The sequence below is a fragment of the Ursus americanus genome, chromosome 7 (assembly GCF_024610735.1).
Source record: "Ursus americanus isolate L20-20 chromosome 7, mUrsAme1.1.p, whole genome shotgun sequence".
NCBI classification, from domain to species: Eukaryota; Metazoa; Chordata; class Mammalia; order Carnivora; family Ursidae; genus Ursus; species Ursus americanus.
The window spans coordinates 50,475,293-50,492,542 of NC_142133.1; the positions used below are offsets into that span (position 1 = coordinate 50,475,293).

Below are 17,250 nucleotides of genomic sequence, written 5' to 3' on the forward strand. Positions count from 1 at the left end.
TGTCATGGGGATACTTCATATATAAAGTGCCCCCTGGACCTGCGGAGCGGCTGCCTAAGGTCCTGACCGCAGAAACCCTGACACGGAGGGTTCAGAACATTCAGGGTCCAGGACCAGCTCATTTGGGTTGAAGAGGGCCCATTTCTTGTTCCTTTCTGTTTGTAAGTAGGGGGAGAGGCAGTGGAGCTGTCAAGGAGACCCTGCCTCTGGCCTCTGTTTCCACAGAGTGCGGCTCCAGGGGGAGAGGAGTTGGGCTCCTGGGGGAGGGCAGCTGCATTCTGAGAAAGCTCCCAGCAAAGCTGACTCAGCTGAATGGAGCCAAGACAATTAAGCGGCAGATCTCTGGGGGCAGGACTGAACACTGGCCTTGGACTGAGTCTGATGCAAGAATATCAAGTACTGACAAAGTTCCTACTCTCTGGATACTACTGTTTCTCTACACCGAGATTCCACATAGAAATCCAGACAACCAGACAGGACACTCCAGGGATTTCTGGCAATGAAAGAGGACATCTTTAGGATTTGACTCTTTTATATAGGAAATGTGGGGTACAGCATAGTGTGGGAACCTTCATAGATTCCTTATCAGATTATCTTGGCCTCTGTGAAAACCGCCACTTTGTGGCCTCTAGACCTTCTGGCTAGGGATGTATTGAGACTCAAAATGTGGATAATAAGCTCACCACCAGGGGCACCTGGGAGGCTCAGTCAGTTAACTGTCTGCCTTTGGCTCAGGCCCTGATCTCAGGATCCTGGGATGGAGCCCTGCATTGGGTTCCCTGCTCTGTGGGAACCTGTTTCTCCCTCTCCCTCTGCCCACTCATGCTCTCTCTCTCAATAAATAATAAAGTCGTTTTTTAAAAAAAATCTCACCACCAGTCGAATGTCTAGTTGCACAGTCCTGAGGGGACTTTGGCCTGTATCAGTAAGTACTGACTTTGCAGAGTGTTATGGGAGCGTTTGAAAGGAAGAGCCATTCTGTTGATCTGCAGAGAAAGTGTGGACCAAGTGAAGGTGGAACAAGGAAGCTTCTCGGGCCAAATTCCCAGTCTGGGGAGCTTTCACACTGAGGGTCAGTCCCTCTACCTGCAATATCTTCCATGAAAAGGATCAAAACCCTGGTTACACAGAAGAGCTAAATTCCATCCCAGATAGCCACCTCAGGGGATCAGAGGGATCAGGGGTCGAAAAGCCCTCTCTCCAGGCGGGGAACTGAGCTCCTGCCACATCTTCATTTGGTGACCCACGACGGGGGGGGGGGTCTCCTCTCTGCAGTGGAACGTCCTCACCCAACCCCATGGCAGCCTGTACGTACCTGTCTGGGCCTGGTGCTGACAGCGGCTCCCAGTCCTCCCCGGAGGACAGATGCATTTGTACTGGGTGACTCCTTCCACGCAGGTCCCCCCATTCTGACAAGGCTGGCTGGAGCATTCGCTGATGTCTAGGAAAAGAAATCATTTTCAAATACAAATTCTAAAACGAACCAAAACCAAAGCTGGGTTACCTTCCTTTACTTCGGCTTCTACTCGCCCCCTCTGGCCTCGCCGCTGCCCCTAGCAGCAGGAGCTGGGCGGGGGCTGATGGAGCCGAGCTGCAGCCCACCCACCGTTCAGCAAGCCACAGAGCCATTGGCACACACCGTGCTCTCACCTGGAGCCCTGCCTGGAGGAGTGGACCCGTCACCCAGCCATGCTCCCCAGAGGCTCCGTTCCCTAAGTTACAGGGTAGGCTGCCCCAGGTGCCCACGCTACCTTTGAATCAAGCCAGACTGTCCCCCACACCTCTGCCTTAGCAGCCAGCACCCAGGAAGAACACAGTTTTAAAAAAAGATTTTATTTATGTATTTGTTTCTAGCACAAGTGGGGGGAGGGGCAGAGGGAGAGAGAGAACCCCAAGTAGACTCCACACCCATCGCAGAGCAGGACAAGGGACTTGATCCCGTGACCCTGAGATCAGGGCCTGAGCTGAAATCAAGAGCTGGACGCTGAACCGACTGAGCCACCCAGGCACTCCAGGAAGAACACCCTTTGAATAAGAACCCAATTCAGCGGAGTTATAAGAGGGAGAGATGGTCCATTATAGCTTCCAGAGAAGGGGAAAACGAAGTCTCTCCAAATTCCCACCCAGTAGCCCTCCTGTGCTCATTTCCTGTGCACCCAAGGAAGACTTTCTTTTGACTCTCGACTTTTCCTAAATGGTGGAAAAGGAAAATATTCCTTGCTCATACACGTAGCAGTCCTGTGGGAAAGCTATATATAGAAAGAGATTATATATTTAAAAATTTAATACGTTTCTGTGTGGTAGGATTCCAGGCAACTTTTCTTCATTTACACTTTTTTGTACTCTTCTGTTTTTCCACAATGAACTTTTCCACGATAAATTTTCTACTTAGAAAAAAATATATTTTTTTAAAACCCTCAGGCCACATCTGCTTGTTACGAATCCTTAAGCCCAGTCTTTTCTTTTTTTAAAGCCCAGTCTTAATGCACAGAGCACAGGCCCTTCCTCCCCAAGAGAGAAGTCTGTCAGTTCACTGACTTGACCACAGCATCTCGGGAAAGGAAACTGGAAACCTCTCCTTGCTGGCATACGAGCATCCTTTCCTGCTGTATCTATCAAGAGGAAGAAAGGTGCTTTGCTCCTGATGAGAACAGCAGCCTTGCTGTGGGTGGGTTGGCAGGGACTTCGGTGTCCCTCCTGCCTCCTCATTGCTGGGATGTTATATAGACTGTTGTGTGGCTTCTGTTAGTCATGAAAGGGCCCAGACCGTCCCAAATGCTGCTAATCCCCGGGGAAGGAGCCCTTTCAGCTTCTCAGGAACCTCAGCCTGGCTGTGCTCTCTCCTCCGTTCTGTTCTCAGATGACCGGTTTGCAGGAATGTGTCTGGAATGACACTGTAGACAAAGGCCACAGAGCGTAGAATTCCCATTTCTGCCCGTTGTCCAGCCCCCACATCGCTAACCCGCAGAGTCTGAAAGTGGGGAGACCACGAGGCCATGACGTGGTGGGCAGAGAGCCAGACAGGATGAACACTAGCAGCTTTCAGTCTGGCCCCAGCGGGAACGGCACCATCGTCCCTCTCCCCTGTGGGCCTCCAGGGGAAGGGACTGGGCCTGGCTGCACCTGGGGGCGGTGGGGAGATGTCACCGGCTCAACAGAGAAATGCACAGGTGCCCCAGGACCCTGGGCTCCGTCTCCCCGTCTGGACCTTGTTGCCCAGGATTTTCGTTTCTAGACAGGCTCCCCACACTCTTTCTTATCTCAGGCATTCCGTGGCCCAACGCCCAGTCCTGGCGCCCCATCTGTGTCCTGATTGAAGTCCAGTCGTCCTCACCTTCACATCTGTCCCAGGCTGTGGCTTTGAGTTGAGTGCAGGGTGGGTTCGGAGCTGTCGAGAGGGCAGAGGCTGAGGAGAGGCTGCCGACCCAACAGCATGGCTGCGGATCTGTTCTGTCTACTGTTCAGTGCGCACTTACCAACCCCCGGAGCTGAGCTGTGTGTTTTATATGCACGATCTGCTTTTTTCCCCCTTTTATTTCTAATCCTTTCCTGTGTTCTGTCATCTCATTTCAGATTTTCCATTTCCCCGCTCACCTCATTGCTGAGGCTTTCTAATTTTTATTTATGCTGTCCTTTCATAGTTTTTTTTTTTTTTTTTTTTTTACCTTTTTCAAATTTCTTCCCGCTTGTTGGGAAATATCAGGTAATAGTTTTCATCTGTTTCATGGCCATTTTCTGGCATTTCCTCATTGTCTATAGGGACTTTTTATTCTCTTTTTCTCTTATAATAGTTTGCATGGGATTTGACAAAAATCCTTTTCTGTTCCTCCCATTTGGGGGAGATGAGTTTTCCTAGATGGCCGGTCCAGCTTCCCGACTTTCCGCCTGGCACTTCCGTGGCTGTTTCTAGTGCGGCTCAGGATTTCCCCGCTCCGCCCCTTTTGTGCTCCTCTCCTGCTTTCCCTGGGCCATCTCTTCCACTTGCACCGACTTTCTTCGTTGGGCTCCATTTGGATCCTCCTCTCCTTAGAAGCTCCTCAATACTGGGCTTTGTCCTGGAAAGTTTCGAAGACCTAGGGGCCAGCAGCGCGCTCCAGCAACTGAGACTTCCTGTTGAAAAGCTGCAGCCCGCCCTTGCGAAAACCAGCCCAAGGAAAGCCAGAACTGGAGCGGGTCCTAATAAGATCATTAGCTTTCAAAGAAAAAGAAAAAAAAAAATCCTTTGGGCATCCAGGCAAGAAGACCGAGATACTGACGATGGCAACAGCAGAAAACTGCCACAGAAGACAGGGGTGCATATTTAACATACTCAGGGAAAGAAGAGGTGAGGCAGACAGCTGGTGTCCAACCAAACTGGGGTCCAGAGGGGGAAGTGGCCCACTTTCTGAAAGGGCAAGAACTCGGGGGATTGCCCCCAGTCCCTCTGGAGGAATAGGCTGGATGGGGACAGCAGTGAGGCTCCCCAAGGCACAGCATCCCAAGGAGGGCTTCCCGGCAGCGGTGTCTACCACCGTTTGGCCCAAACAAAACAAAAATCTTCCTTAGATCTGATCCAGCCCCTGGAGTTAGCTACCAGTTTATAAGAGATTCAGAGACCACAAAGGTGCAAACTTCCAGTTGTAAGATAAGTAAGTCCTGGGGACGTGGTGTGCAGCGTGGGGACTGCGGCTAACACTGCCGGGCTGGTGTATAGGGGAGTTGTTAAGAGAGTAGATCCTCAGAGTTCTCATCACCAGGGAAAAACCATTTCTTTTCTTCTTCTTTTTGCATGTCTGTATGAGAGGATGGATGTGAACTAAACTTGGGGTGGTCATCATTTCACGATAAATGGGGTCAGGTCCTTATGCTGCACACTTTAAACTTAACACAGTGCTGGATGTCAATTACGTGTCAATAAAACTGGACGAAAAAGAAAGAAAGAGATCAGAAGATCACATTAAATGACCCCTCGGGGAAGCAGTTAGCAAACTGCAAGGGATTGGGGGGGGGGGCGGGAGGAAGGAAGAAGAAGAGGAGGAGGAGGAGACTGTAGACTTTTATAAAAAGGTGTAAGAGAGGGGCGCTTGGGTGGCTTAGTGGTTAAGGCTCTGATTGGCTCAGGTCATGATCTCAGGGTTGTGGGATGGCGCCCCAAGCCTGGCTCTGTATTGGGTGTGGAGCCGGCTTAAGATTCTCTCTCTCTCTCTGCGCCTCCCCCCTTTCTCCATCTCTAATAAAAATAAAACAAAAAATTTCAAAAACCCCACAAACTTAAAAAAAAAGAAAAAGGCGTAAGAGACACATCAACCAATTGTAATGTGTGACACTTACTTGGACCCTGGTTCAACCATAGTGTTAAAACCGTGTGAGACACTTGGAGGAATTTTTACCCTGACTAGATATTTAAAGATAATAAGGAGTTTGCTGTATTTGGATATGTGAGGATTGTTATACTGTTCTTTCTACTTTAGTGCATTTGAAATTTTCCATATTGAACAGTGTTTTAAGATTGTTTTTCTTGGCATTATTTATGATTATGAAAACCTGCACACAACAAAGAAATAGTTCAGTAAAGTGTAGAATAGCCCTGGGGGCACCTGGGTGGCTCAGTTGGTTAAGCACCTGCCTTCGGCTCAGGTCGTGATCCCAGGGGTACTGGGATCGAGCCCCACATCAGGCTCCCTGCTCAGCGGGGAGTCTGCTTCTCCCTCTGCCTCTCCCCTCTGGCTTGTGCTCTCTCTCTTGCTCACTCTCTCTCTCTCTAATAAATAAATAAAATCTTTTTAAAAAAAGAGTATACAATAGCCCTTCGGAGGACGTGTTTCATAATCATTGAAGGTTATGTTTAGAAGGAAGCGTTAATGAAGATTTGCTGGTGTTAACATCTATACACAGAAGCTGTTGACTATGGAAGACTGGCGTACACGTGCCCAGATAAAAGTCTGGGGGGAAATTCAGTTTCTTAAACATGATCCCTCACGCATTCATGGATCACTCGGTGAGTTAGCCAGCCAGTCGCTCAGTAGCTACTAAGAGGCTCCCGTAGCAGAGGAAGCTCTTTCTACTCAAATCCTTTTTTCAAGGTCTCTGAGTAAAGGCCTCGTACACCGCAGGTGAGCGCGCTGTGCTCTATTCTGACCGCAAAATACCCTTCCAAGCCCTCGATCCCGTGCCACAGCCCTGCTTTTCCAGCCTCCTTGGGCTCCTCCTGTCTCCTGCACCCTCCCTCTCCAACTGACCAAAGGTCCGGAGCCACTTCTGTTCTGTCTCTACCCTCTCTTCCCCGCTGCTCTTACCGCCGTGCGTGGATTTCAGTCCTGTCATTAGGCTAGTAACTCCCAAGTGTGTATCTGTGCCCCACCCTCCCACCGTCCACCTGACTTCCCTGTTGGGAAAGGCAGTCTCAGGCCTGCAGGCTGTGGAGCCCCATTTGGCCGAATCCTTAACATGAGGTCAAGAGCCCACTCAACCCCCCCGTGCAGGGCTTACCGCTCCTGCGGGGTTCTCGTCCCTGATGCTTCACGAGGGGTCTTTTGCTCTGCTCACATGTGGATGTCAGTGGCCCTCGGCTTTCAATCTTTCAGACTCCATGGGAAGGGGCTGGAGAGGGGTCCCCTGTGCCCCCCAGGAATTGCTCTGTGTCAGTGGCTAGCCGCCCTATCCGGCCCCCACCCCTGAGGCTGATCTTGCTGTCTCCTCCCTACGTGAGCCAAGTGCTCCATCCAGTGTCTGACCGTGCCGCGTTTTCCTGGGTAACTCCAGGACTGGGATGCCGCGGGCAGTAGTGCCCGGAGTGCTCGCTGGGTTGGGTAACACAGTGTTCTGCTCGACGCCCTCCGTGGGTGGAATTCATGGTTCTCCGCTAGGATGTCGTACAGATGTTTTAACTTAACGTGGCCCAAATGGAGTTCTGGTTAATGACCCCCACAAGGTTGCTTAAAAACAAACCTACACTCATTGCTCAGTCTTCACTATCTCTATAAATGACACCATGTGCCCCCCAACATTCAAGCGGAGTTGGGGAGCCTTGACTTCTCTTCCACGCAGACAGCCCACATGGGGTCGTGGCAAGTTCTGTCTCTGGGTTTGCTTTCACTCTCCTCTGCCGTCTCTCTCCCCTGGACTTCAGTAGCCCCCACGTGGTTTCCCAGCTCCCTTCCTGTCCCCCCCACCCAGTGCACCTGTCACACAGCAGCAACCCACAGGTCCGATTCACACCTCTCTCCGTACACTTGCTTATTGTGCTGCAACTGCAGTCCTGCCTCCTGCGCGGCCTCCAAGGCTGCACGCGCTGGCCTGGGTGTCCCGCCCCCCGCGCCTGCTCTCACGCTCAGCTCACACCTGCTCCAGGAGCAAGGCTCTGTACTTTCTATGTTTCCCCAAACACGCCAGATTCTTCTCGTCCTTACGGCCTCTGAGCATTGTTTCTCCCTCTTCCTAGGACAGCGTCTTTCCCATGCCCCCCCACCCCACCCCACTCATCACGAGACCAGACCCCCTCAACACCCTTCCATGTCTCTGCATCCCCGTGACCGCCTCAGAGAGGCCCTCCCATGTTCCTGCCCCCATCGTACACATTCTCAGCCCCTTCCTAGATATCGTCAAGGCACTGTCCACAACCCCCCATTTCTTCACCTTTCCATTTGCCTATCTGTTTTGCTAGTTTCCACTTTAGCAGGTGAGCCCCCACGAGGCTGGGCTGTATCTCTAAGATTCAGTCTGAGTCGCTAGCATCAGAGCTGATGTTCAATGAAAATTGGTTGAATGAATGAATAAAGGTTTAAAAAAGGGGGGGGGGTGACTGCCAAAAACAATTCTTTTTTCCCAGCATGGGAGTAAGGGAAAAAGTTATTTATTTCTCTCAAGTTCTTTCTTTGGTTACCAATGTTGTCAAAGCAACAAGGCCTGTGGCGATGGTTCTCCCAATGCAGAAAGCTTCAGATCTTAAAAACATGCCCTTCCAAGAAAGAAAGGAGAAAAGGGAAACAATCCAGGGAGCCAAGTGGCTGCTTTCCATTTTGGAGCTCTGGAGCCTACCTCTGCCCACAGGGCTTTTTAATAGCAGGATTGTGTGTCATTTCCTTTTATGCCAAGTTGGGTTCATCACCTTCGTTCTGAGCATCCGGCTGGGGATGGGGTGAGGGGCAATTATTGAAGAGCTGCTACATCTTTCACTGTCACTGACATTTTGGGTCTTGAAACGAATCCCCTGTGATTAAGAAGATTCTTTTCCCTCTGTGGTCACAACACAAGGACCACAAGACTGCGGGTATGGAAAATGAAGCGGATGCATGCGTAGCTAAGATTCTAGGCCACTCGGGGGGGGGGGGTGTGGAGGTCACTGGATTGTCGAACCCCCCAGCTCACGTCCTGCTCACACTGTTAGCACTATTACAAGAGGTCACCAACCAGCAGATCGGAGCCCTCCTTCTCCCTTCTGCCAGGCTTGGGTGGCATGCCTTTGAGGCTCTTACTGGAGACAGCATCCATTAGTCAAATAAATTCCTGCTGAGGACAGAAGTGTCAACACTGGCACCATCCACAAACCAGGGAGAAGTCATGTGCCTGGAGCTGACTGGGCCCCTGGGCTGTGATGTTATCAGAGTTGTGTTGTTTTGTTTTGTTTTTTCCATCACCACCACAGGGTGAACTCCCACGCCCCGTTCACACTTAAAGAGAGGACGAATGTCCTTCTGAGATCTACGTGTGGACTGGCCACTGCCTCGTTCCCTGAGCCAATCTTTCCAGGGTTTAGATAGTGAATGTGGCCCCAGTAGAAGTCCCAGGTGGGCTGCGCCAAGCAGTCCTCAGGCAGGGCGGTCAAGGAAGAAGACAAATGGCTAGGAAGGAGGCTGAGGGCAAGGGGAGACAAAGAACGCACAGCAAATCTGGAATGAGGTGGTGAGTTCAAGGGCGAGAGTCAGGAAGTGCACCACGTTGGACAACGAGGACTTGCTGGCCGAGCTTGGCGTTGGTCCTCCAGGAAAAGGCGGCTCTCCACATCTCAGGAAAGGAGACTGCTCCGTGGGGCTGGGTGCCCTGATCTTTGTAAGGGCTAGCCTGGCCTTCCCAAAATGTCCATGCAGGTGGCGGTGAGCATGTGTGGGTAAGTCTCGCCTGGCCAGGGTGGACGCACACTCAGTCAGGACATGGCCCTACTGCTGGCTTGCTGCAGGCCACATTCTGACTGGTGAGGGCCCAAAGCGTATCACTGCTTCAAAATTGTCAGTATCTTCTCCTTCTGGCAGTGGCAAGATCCAGCAAAGTGGTGTTTCTCAAGATTTAGTTAACATCAGAATCACACTGAAAATGTAGATGGCCAAAGTCTCATCTATAAAGATCTCACCCAACTCAATAGGGTTTTTGAGGCCTCAGAGCCTGCCTTTCACAAGCTTTCTCGGTGACTCCGGAGCAGCTGAAAGTTTGAGAACCACGGCACACAAATCACGATAGGGTAGGACCCTCTGTTCCACGGAGGGGTCCTGCTGCGGGGCGGCAAGGCGCTGATATATACCTAACACGTGCAGGCTCAAGACGGAAGCTGGCAGACATGCCCAGGGTCCTCTGGGGAGGCGTCCTAGTCAGCTGCTAAGATGGAGCTGGGCTGCGGGGAGCATTTTGGGTTCCTACCCTTGTCAAGCCCCTATGCGTTCCTTTGGTCAAGCCATTCCTTGTGACTATGTTCCCAAGCCTCTGATGTTTCTTACACATTTGCCTAAAAATGCATTTTTTCAGCTGTCTTCTCCGATGAATTTTATCTTTTCATTGAAACCACATTGTGCTCACTGTAAATGCACATCACTACTGAGGACAGAATACTTGGACAATACCGGAGCAAGACAGAAAACAGCACATGGGCAAAACGTGCTTCTGCGCACAGTACTGCTGAGGGAGTGGGCTGGGGCAGCCCATCTGAAGAGCAGCATGGGAGTGCTTGGTTCAAAGGAGTGCGCTTGTGGCCAGTTGCCCCCAACTCCAAACCCAGGGAGACAGCCCCGGAGACAAAGAGGGGGGATCAGAAGACCTTGCCGGCATGGTGGAGAGCTGACCACCATTTGGGCGGCCATGACCGGGGGCATGGTCAGGTAAGCCGTAGGGGGCACCCCATGGAGGGTGATGTGGTCAAGGGAGCACCTGAGGGCAGCGAGAAAGAAATCAACTGGGGCCCATAACTCAACCTGTAAGTTAAGCATACAGACACCCTAGGCAATGACCATGAGATGCCATTGTGTTCCCACCTCCGCTGCCATAGTTTGTTACCTATAAGGTGCTTACCCTGGATGGAGATTTTTCAGGGTCAAGGGTAAATCCAGATACTGGCATTTCCCTGGGCGTGTTTGCCAGTTACCTGGCTCGTATTTCTAGGCTGGTTCCCAGCTAGGTCTGAGAGCTGGTCCCTGCAATCAACCTTCAAACCATTGTTTCTCCTAGGAGATGGGAAATGGAAGTCTAAATCCATGAATGTGGTTCTGGCTGCCCGGTCTCCGCATGTCAATCCACACAATCTGTCTTTAGAGATGATACATTTCCCTTTTCCTTTTCTTTTCTTTCTTTCTTTCTTTTTTTTTTTTTAATTAGAGAGAGAGAGGAGGGGAGAGGGGCAGAGGAAGAGGGAGAGAGAGAATCTTGAGCAGGCTCCATGCTCAGCACAGAGCCTGACTCAGGGCTCCATCTCACAACCCTGAAATCGTGACCTGAGCCGAAATCAAGAGTCAGACACTTAACCGACTAAGCCACCCAGGCGCCCCGAGATGAGATATTTTCTAATGTTCCATTACGTTTTCAAGTTCTCTATGCATTCAAATCCTGCTCTTGGCAACATATTTATATAACATTTGCATTTCCCTTTCAACTCTTGGGTTAAAATCATGAACGTTCTGCCCCGGCAGACGTCCTCTGGGCCCTGCTCTAAAAATGACTGGTACCCACGACTTTCTGACCATAGACGTCTGAAAAGCCTCTTCTGCTACAGAATGCTATGTCTGATTTTCCTCTACATCAAGAAAGTACTGCTCTCGAGCTGAGAAGAGAAACCTTTTTAGGCCCACTTCCTACCCCAGTGGTCACTCCTGGACCCTGTTTACACCAAGTCCCAAAGCAGACACAAAAGACGCCTGGGAATTTCCTTAACCCTACGGGTCATCAACAGCCTTGGAAGCTGCAGCCCCAGAACATCGGTAAGAGCCCGTCACCTGCGTCCGGAGCAGAGTGAGGCATTGAGGAGCACAGACTCTGGGGTCAGAGTGTCTGGGAGTGAATCAACTTAGCCTGCTCCCCAGCTGGGTGGGCTGGGGCAAGTTCCTCCATCTTTCCATGCCTCGATTTCCCCAAACGCAAAACAAGACTGAATTGGTGAGAGGGTTTGGCAGAGCCCCTGCAGGCCAGCCCAGGCCTGGCCCGGAGGTGAGTCATCGGGCATGTGGCCACTATTCTGCAGCTGAGGAATGGTGGAGGAATCTGACAGAAAGTGTCCAGCGAATGACCCTTTCTATCCAGCAGACTCCTGCTGGGCTGCGACAGGTCCAGCCCAGGGAGACGAGAAGGAGGGTCTGTACCTTTACAGTAGGGCTGCTCCCCCGTCCAGGTGCCGTTGGGAAGACACACCACGCTGCTGGGTCCAAGCAGCTGGAACCCAGGGTTGCAGGTAAAATGGACTTCATGATCCACTAAGTACTTGCTTCCAAACTTCCTGCCGTCCGGGGGGGCACTCAGAGCAGGACAGGACACTGTAAGGACAAAACGAAGGACCATGGTCACTTAACATCTCTCTCTGTTACAAGACTTCTCATCTCTAAGTGCTCCTGTGATGACTGCCTCCTCCAGGCCATGCACCGGGCTGGACATCGAATCCTCAAAGCACTCCGGGACATGGGGGATACGTGCCCCCTAGTGAAAGCTGAGCCGGCGCCTCAGAGACATGGAGGGCACAAGGCGTGGCAGCATGGGAGGGTCAGATCCTGGACCCATCCCCCCCAGGTGCAGCTGGCCCACCCACTCCCACCTCCCAGGAGCTCTAGCCTGTCTGGGTTTCTTAGGCCTTCTGAACAGGCCAGAGTCAGGCCCACTTCTAGGCCTTGACTTTTGCTCTTTTCTTGGCCTGGAATGTTCTTTCCCCAGAACATCCCCTCTCTGGCTCCTTCTCTCTACAGGTCTCAATCGAATGCTGCCACCTCGCTTAGTTCAAACCTCCCCAGGCACTCTCTACCCCTTGAGCTCACTTTGCTTTCTTCTTAGCATGTGTAATTATTGGAGGTGTCTTCTTGAGATATTTGTTTCCATATCGGTTGTCAGTGTTCTCCCTCCAAATGCAGCTCGAGAGGGCAGGGGCTTCACCTGGCCTCACATACCTGATGTGGCCCCAGCACCAGCCCAGTGCCTGGCACACAGTGAGTGCCCAATAAATAATTCTTGAACAAATGAAAAATTTTTATTGAGGGGCTTACCATGTATCAGGCACTATATTAGGCACTTAGGATAATTTGTGAACAAAACAGACAAAACCCAGATCTCAGGAAGCCCCCTTCTTTTTCTTAAAATTAATTAATTATTTATTTATTTTTATGTAAAGTTCGATGATTCATTAGTTGCGTATAAAGCCCCCTTCTAACAGGGACGCCCACCAATAACCAAGATCCACAAGCAGATGGCAGAGGGTGCTAAGAAGTGAGAAGTGTCATGCAGAAGATAAGGTAGGGAGTAATGTAGGGGATGCCAGGGGAGGGGGCCAATTTTGAGTGTGGTGGTCAGGGTAGGCCTCATGGGGGCAGAGTTGAAGAAATGAAGGCCAAAGCATGCAGATATCTGGGAAGGACAGAGGGAACAAGCTGGTGCAAAGGCCCTGTGGTGGGAGTGTGCCTGGCAGGTGTGAGGAATGTCAAGGGGAGCACAGTGGCTGCAGTAGAGTGGACTAGCGGGAAAGCAGTTGGGGGTGAGGTTAGAGAGGCATCAGGGAGCCAGAGAGTTTGCGCCGAGGCATGAAGTGGCCGACTTCCATGGTGATAGCAGCAGCTGGCAGCAGCCTGAGTGTGAAGTGTCAGGTGTGAGGCAGGGAGGAGAGGGGGCAGAAGCCGGGGATGAATGTGGTGTGGACCAGGGCGGGAGCTGGGAGCAGAGATGGGCGGCTTAAACGCTGGCCGTGCCATGAAGGCAGAACCAAGAGGATTTCCTGCAGGTGTGCTCCGGGCTGCGGGGAGACGGAGAGGCTCCCCACTCCTCCTCTACCTGCGGCTGGCTGCCTCCCACGGCCAGCACTAGTTGAGTCAAAGTCCCGAAGGTGGGACAGGTTGGATTTGGATTTTGTTTAGTTGGAAATTCAGAGGCACTTCTAAAATGCTTTTTTTTTTTTTAAGATTTTATTTTTTTTTGAGAGAGAGAGAGCACAGGTGAGAGAGAAAGCATGAGTGGGCGGGGTGGGGGGAGAGGAGCAGAGGGAGAGAGAGAAGCAGACTCCCCTCTGAGCAGGGATCCCGATGCAGGGTTCAATCCCAGGATCCCGGGATCATGACCTGAGCTGAAGGCAGACGCTTAACCGACTGAGCCACCCAGGTGCCCCTAAAATGCTTTAAAGTAAGCTCCAAGTGTCATTTGTGAAAACGCTCTTTGGGTTTTAGACAGATGGGAAAGCGGTGTTGCTTCAGCTGTGACAGCTGCCGCAAGTGACAGAGAATCACTCGGCGTCTACCACGACGGGAACATCGGCGCACATGGTGATCGGGAGGCTCCCTGGACCCTGACGGGCCTCCCTGTCCCAGCAGGCGGCAGGCAGGCCCCTGCGGCTCTGCCCACGTATCCCACCCGCGTCCTGCACGGAGCAGCCACGGCAGGCTGGCCTGGGAGGACGGGCACAAGCTGGCCCCTCTGAGTACTCACAGTGCCCTCTGGTTACCGGGGGACCCTTGCTATGCCCTTTTCCTCTAGTAAACGTTCGATGTGGGGCCCAGTGGTAATCACTTTGTGAGATGGCAGCGAGAGTGAGCGCACATCCCCGTGCGTGGCCGCTCCCAGGATGCAGCCTCAGTCCCTGCAAATAAACGTCTTTATAGCTCTTTTAAAATATCAACTACTTTAGTGTGCTGAAAGGGATTTCAGATGCTTTGGGGGGAAAGGAGTAGGGTTTCTTTGGGGATGAGAAATCTTTAAAATCTTCCAAGCAGAAATTCTACCTGCCAGAGCAACTCACAGGCGAATCGTACTTGAGTAAATACGACAGCATCTGGCACACGGCAGGTGCTCAGCGAGTGTTAGTGGAATTAAGAAATGGTACAGATCAATGACAAATCAGTTTGTAGCCACTTCTCAGACGGGAGCCACAGGCCTCTGTCCAGTGGAAGGACGTGCCCCTTGGCTAATTCACGATGAGCACGACGTGGTGAGGCGCCCGGGCCACGGGGAAGCTCCCCGCACCCTCGGGAATGAAATCACCGTGTAAGACAAGAGCTCAGCAGTGAAGCAATCGTAGAGCTTCAGGAACATGAATGGAATGAGGCTGCCTGGGTAAGCCCTGATGCCGATCGGGTGTGATGTTCCCCAGAGAGAAAGGCTGGGAAAATAGGAGGGTGATTCCTAGAAGCCAGAAAGGGGAAGGCCAAGAATTCTCCAGGACTAGAAATTATTCTTCCTGACTCCCAGGAAATGCCTTTAAAAAAAAAAAAAAAAAAGTAAATGATCATTTCCCTACAACCTGCAAGCTTCTGGCTCCTCCAGGTACAGCCCCCCCCCGCCCAGCCCTGGCCGCGCAGTGGGGATCCTGACAGCTGCTTGCCTCTGTGTCCAACACATGGGAGAGACAGATGCACTGTGACAATATCTAAAAAGAGAATTGGCCACTTTAAAAAATCCCGTATGGTTCAAGGAAGAAAGACCCTGAATCTGGCACTAAGAGGACCAGTAATGGAACAGGAGCTACCTGTCTGTTCTAGCGACAGAGGCCTCCGTTTTATGAACAATCGCTTGCAGGTTCTTCTTGGAAGCTCCCCGGGACCATAGGAGCTGTGATCCTGGAAAAGCAGAAAGGCTCCCTGCAGTTGAGCCTCTTAGCAGGAAAAAAAAATTCAGATCTAATACGTAGTACTGCTAACTCACTTCTTTGGCCTCGGTTTCCCCATCTGCGGCACAAAGGAAGGATGCCCTGCCCGCCTCTCGGAGTCTGGCTGTGGTGAGCCCCCCTGAAGGCTGGGGCCTCACGGCGCCTTGGAAAGGGTGAGGACTTTGGCGGGCAGGTCTAGCTCTGCTCCGGTGGAGCCAAGGAGAACAGCCGCCGACTCGGTGCTGGTGGGACTCCGGATCGGCTACCACACTCTCTGAAGAGGTAGGAAAACCAGCACCTTCCCCGGGAAACTTCATCTAACACAACAACGAGGGCCCTCGATAAATGTGTCTGAAGTGAGTAAATGACGTCAGACATTCCCGAGGTTCATGACTTCGCACATACGTGGTGACGGCCTCCCTGACCCGTGTCACCCTGAGGAGAGGCCACCTGGAGGCCAGGTGGAAGAAATCCAGTCACCCTTCCAATGGCCCCACAGTGAAAGCTGTGACTGCGACCACCAGGAAAATGCCCGGTGTCTGTCATAGTCCCACCCTCTGGGGAGGGAGTCTGGGGGACCCACTGGAACCTCACTGAACGGGAATTGCCCTCAGCACCCCCACCCCCATCCCCACCACCACTGGGGGACTCATGTCAGAGGACTAACTGTCATGCCTGAGAAAGTGACGCCAGTATTGTTTCATGGGCTATAGCAGGCATGACACACTGGTGTGGACGATGGTGCAGGGGCGGTTGTGTGTGTGTTCGGCTGGGGGTGGGGGCTGGGGGGGTGCGGAACTCTCTGTGCTTTCCATTCAGTTTTGCCGTGAACTTAAAAGTGCTAGAAAAAATTGTCTATAAAAAAAGAAAAGAAAAGAAAAGAAAGGATGCCTGGGTGGCTCAGTTGGTTAAGTGTCTGCCTTCGGCTCAGGTCATGATCCCAGGGTTCTGAGATCGAGTTCCACATCAGGCTCCCTGCTCAGCAAGGAGTCTGCTTCTCCCTCTGCCTCTTCCCCCGCTCATCCTCTCTCTCTCTCTCTTTGACAAATAAATAAAGTCTTTTTAAAAAATTAAAAAAAAAAGGAACCAACTGGGGTCTATCTGGGTGGGGACAGGGAAGGGGAAAGCAGCGCATGCTTTCAGAGCCGTGCCTTTCCACAATTCTGCAAGGATGATATGTGGACAAGAGTTATCAAGCCTAGAACGAACAGGTCTGAAAGGAAGCGGGTGACAGTCAGATGTGGGAGAGGAGAAGCAGCAGATGCTTCTTTGACATCCTCACTGCGTGCTCCCTGCCGGCCGGGGCTGACAGATGGGCCCGGCCGGGCAGCGAGGCAGGGAAAGGCCTAGGGATCTGCCTCCGGACAGAGGGAGGCGTGGGCAGGTGGGGGTGCGGGGAGAACGCACGGGGGAAGGGCCTGCGTGACGTGCGGGCCCAGCGGCGCAGATGCGGGACCCACCTGGGGGGGCGTCTGCGCCCACTCTGTTCACCGAGCTGTGCAGCGCCGCCAGCCGGCTCTTCATGCTGCGGATGCCCTCGGCGAAGCGGGTCTCCTGGCCCTTCAGCACCTGCTGCAGCTGGCGGATGGCCGTGAGGAGCTGCTGCTTGTTCAGACAGTTCTGCGGGGAGAAAGGGTCACTAGCACCACCGCTGTGGGGGCTTCGGTGCCACACGCCCGCTCGCAGCTTCCGGAAGCCACCCAGGCCCCTGGGCCCCCGATGCCCCCGCGGCTCACGGAGCGGCTGCACAAGGCGCCCCGACAGCTGGCGCTGAGTCAGGTCACCAGACGGAGGGCCCCAGCGCACAGAACACAGCGCCAGCTCGCTTCCCGACAAAAACAAAGCTCCTGCTCTGAGCCAAGGGCAGAATTGATGATTCTCAACGATCGGGGGGTTGAACGGTCCGTTCAACCCAAAGGGCCTTAGAGTCAGTCGTCTGTTCCTTCAAAAGACTCCCTCGTTCTTCGCTCTGAATTCATGCTCTGAAATCTGGGCTTGGTGACCTCGGTCTTTCTTTCTCTCTTGAACATTGTTAAAAACAGATGGATGATAAAACATAGAAAACAGGCGAAACAGGAATGCTCCATGCTTCCTGTACTTTCAAAAATGGAACAAGGCAAAGACAGAGAACCTCGGTGGAGTCAAACCAGCGTTCAGAGACCATCAACGCCCCGTGCCTGTTGCAAAGGTCTCAAAAAACTTTAAAACCAGAACAAGGGGGCAGGTGCTTATCACGATAAAGACTA

The 17,250-nt window shown here is 52.3% G+C and overlaps 1 protein-coding gene across 1 annotated transcript in view; it reads right to left on the reverse strand.

Moving 5' to 3' along the window:
* Positions 1–17,250, reverse strand: part of FBLN7 (fibulin 7) — a 48,781-nt gene that overhangs the window by 10,237 nt on the left and 21,294 nt on the right. The window contains exons 2-4 of the mRNA XM_045808934.2: positions 16,465–16,624; positions 11,535–11,705; positions 1,316–1,441 (exon numbers count right to left, since the gene is read on the reverse strand). Of these exons, the coding sequence (XP_045664890.2) occupies positions 1,316–1,441; positions 11,535–11,705; positions 16,465–16,624 (457 nt within the window). The remainder of the gene's footprint in view (positions 1–1,315; positions 1,442–11,534; positions 11,706–16,464; positions 16,625–17,250) is intronic.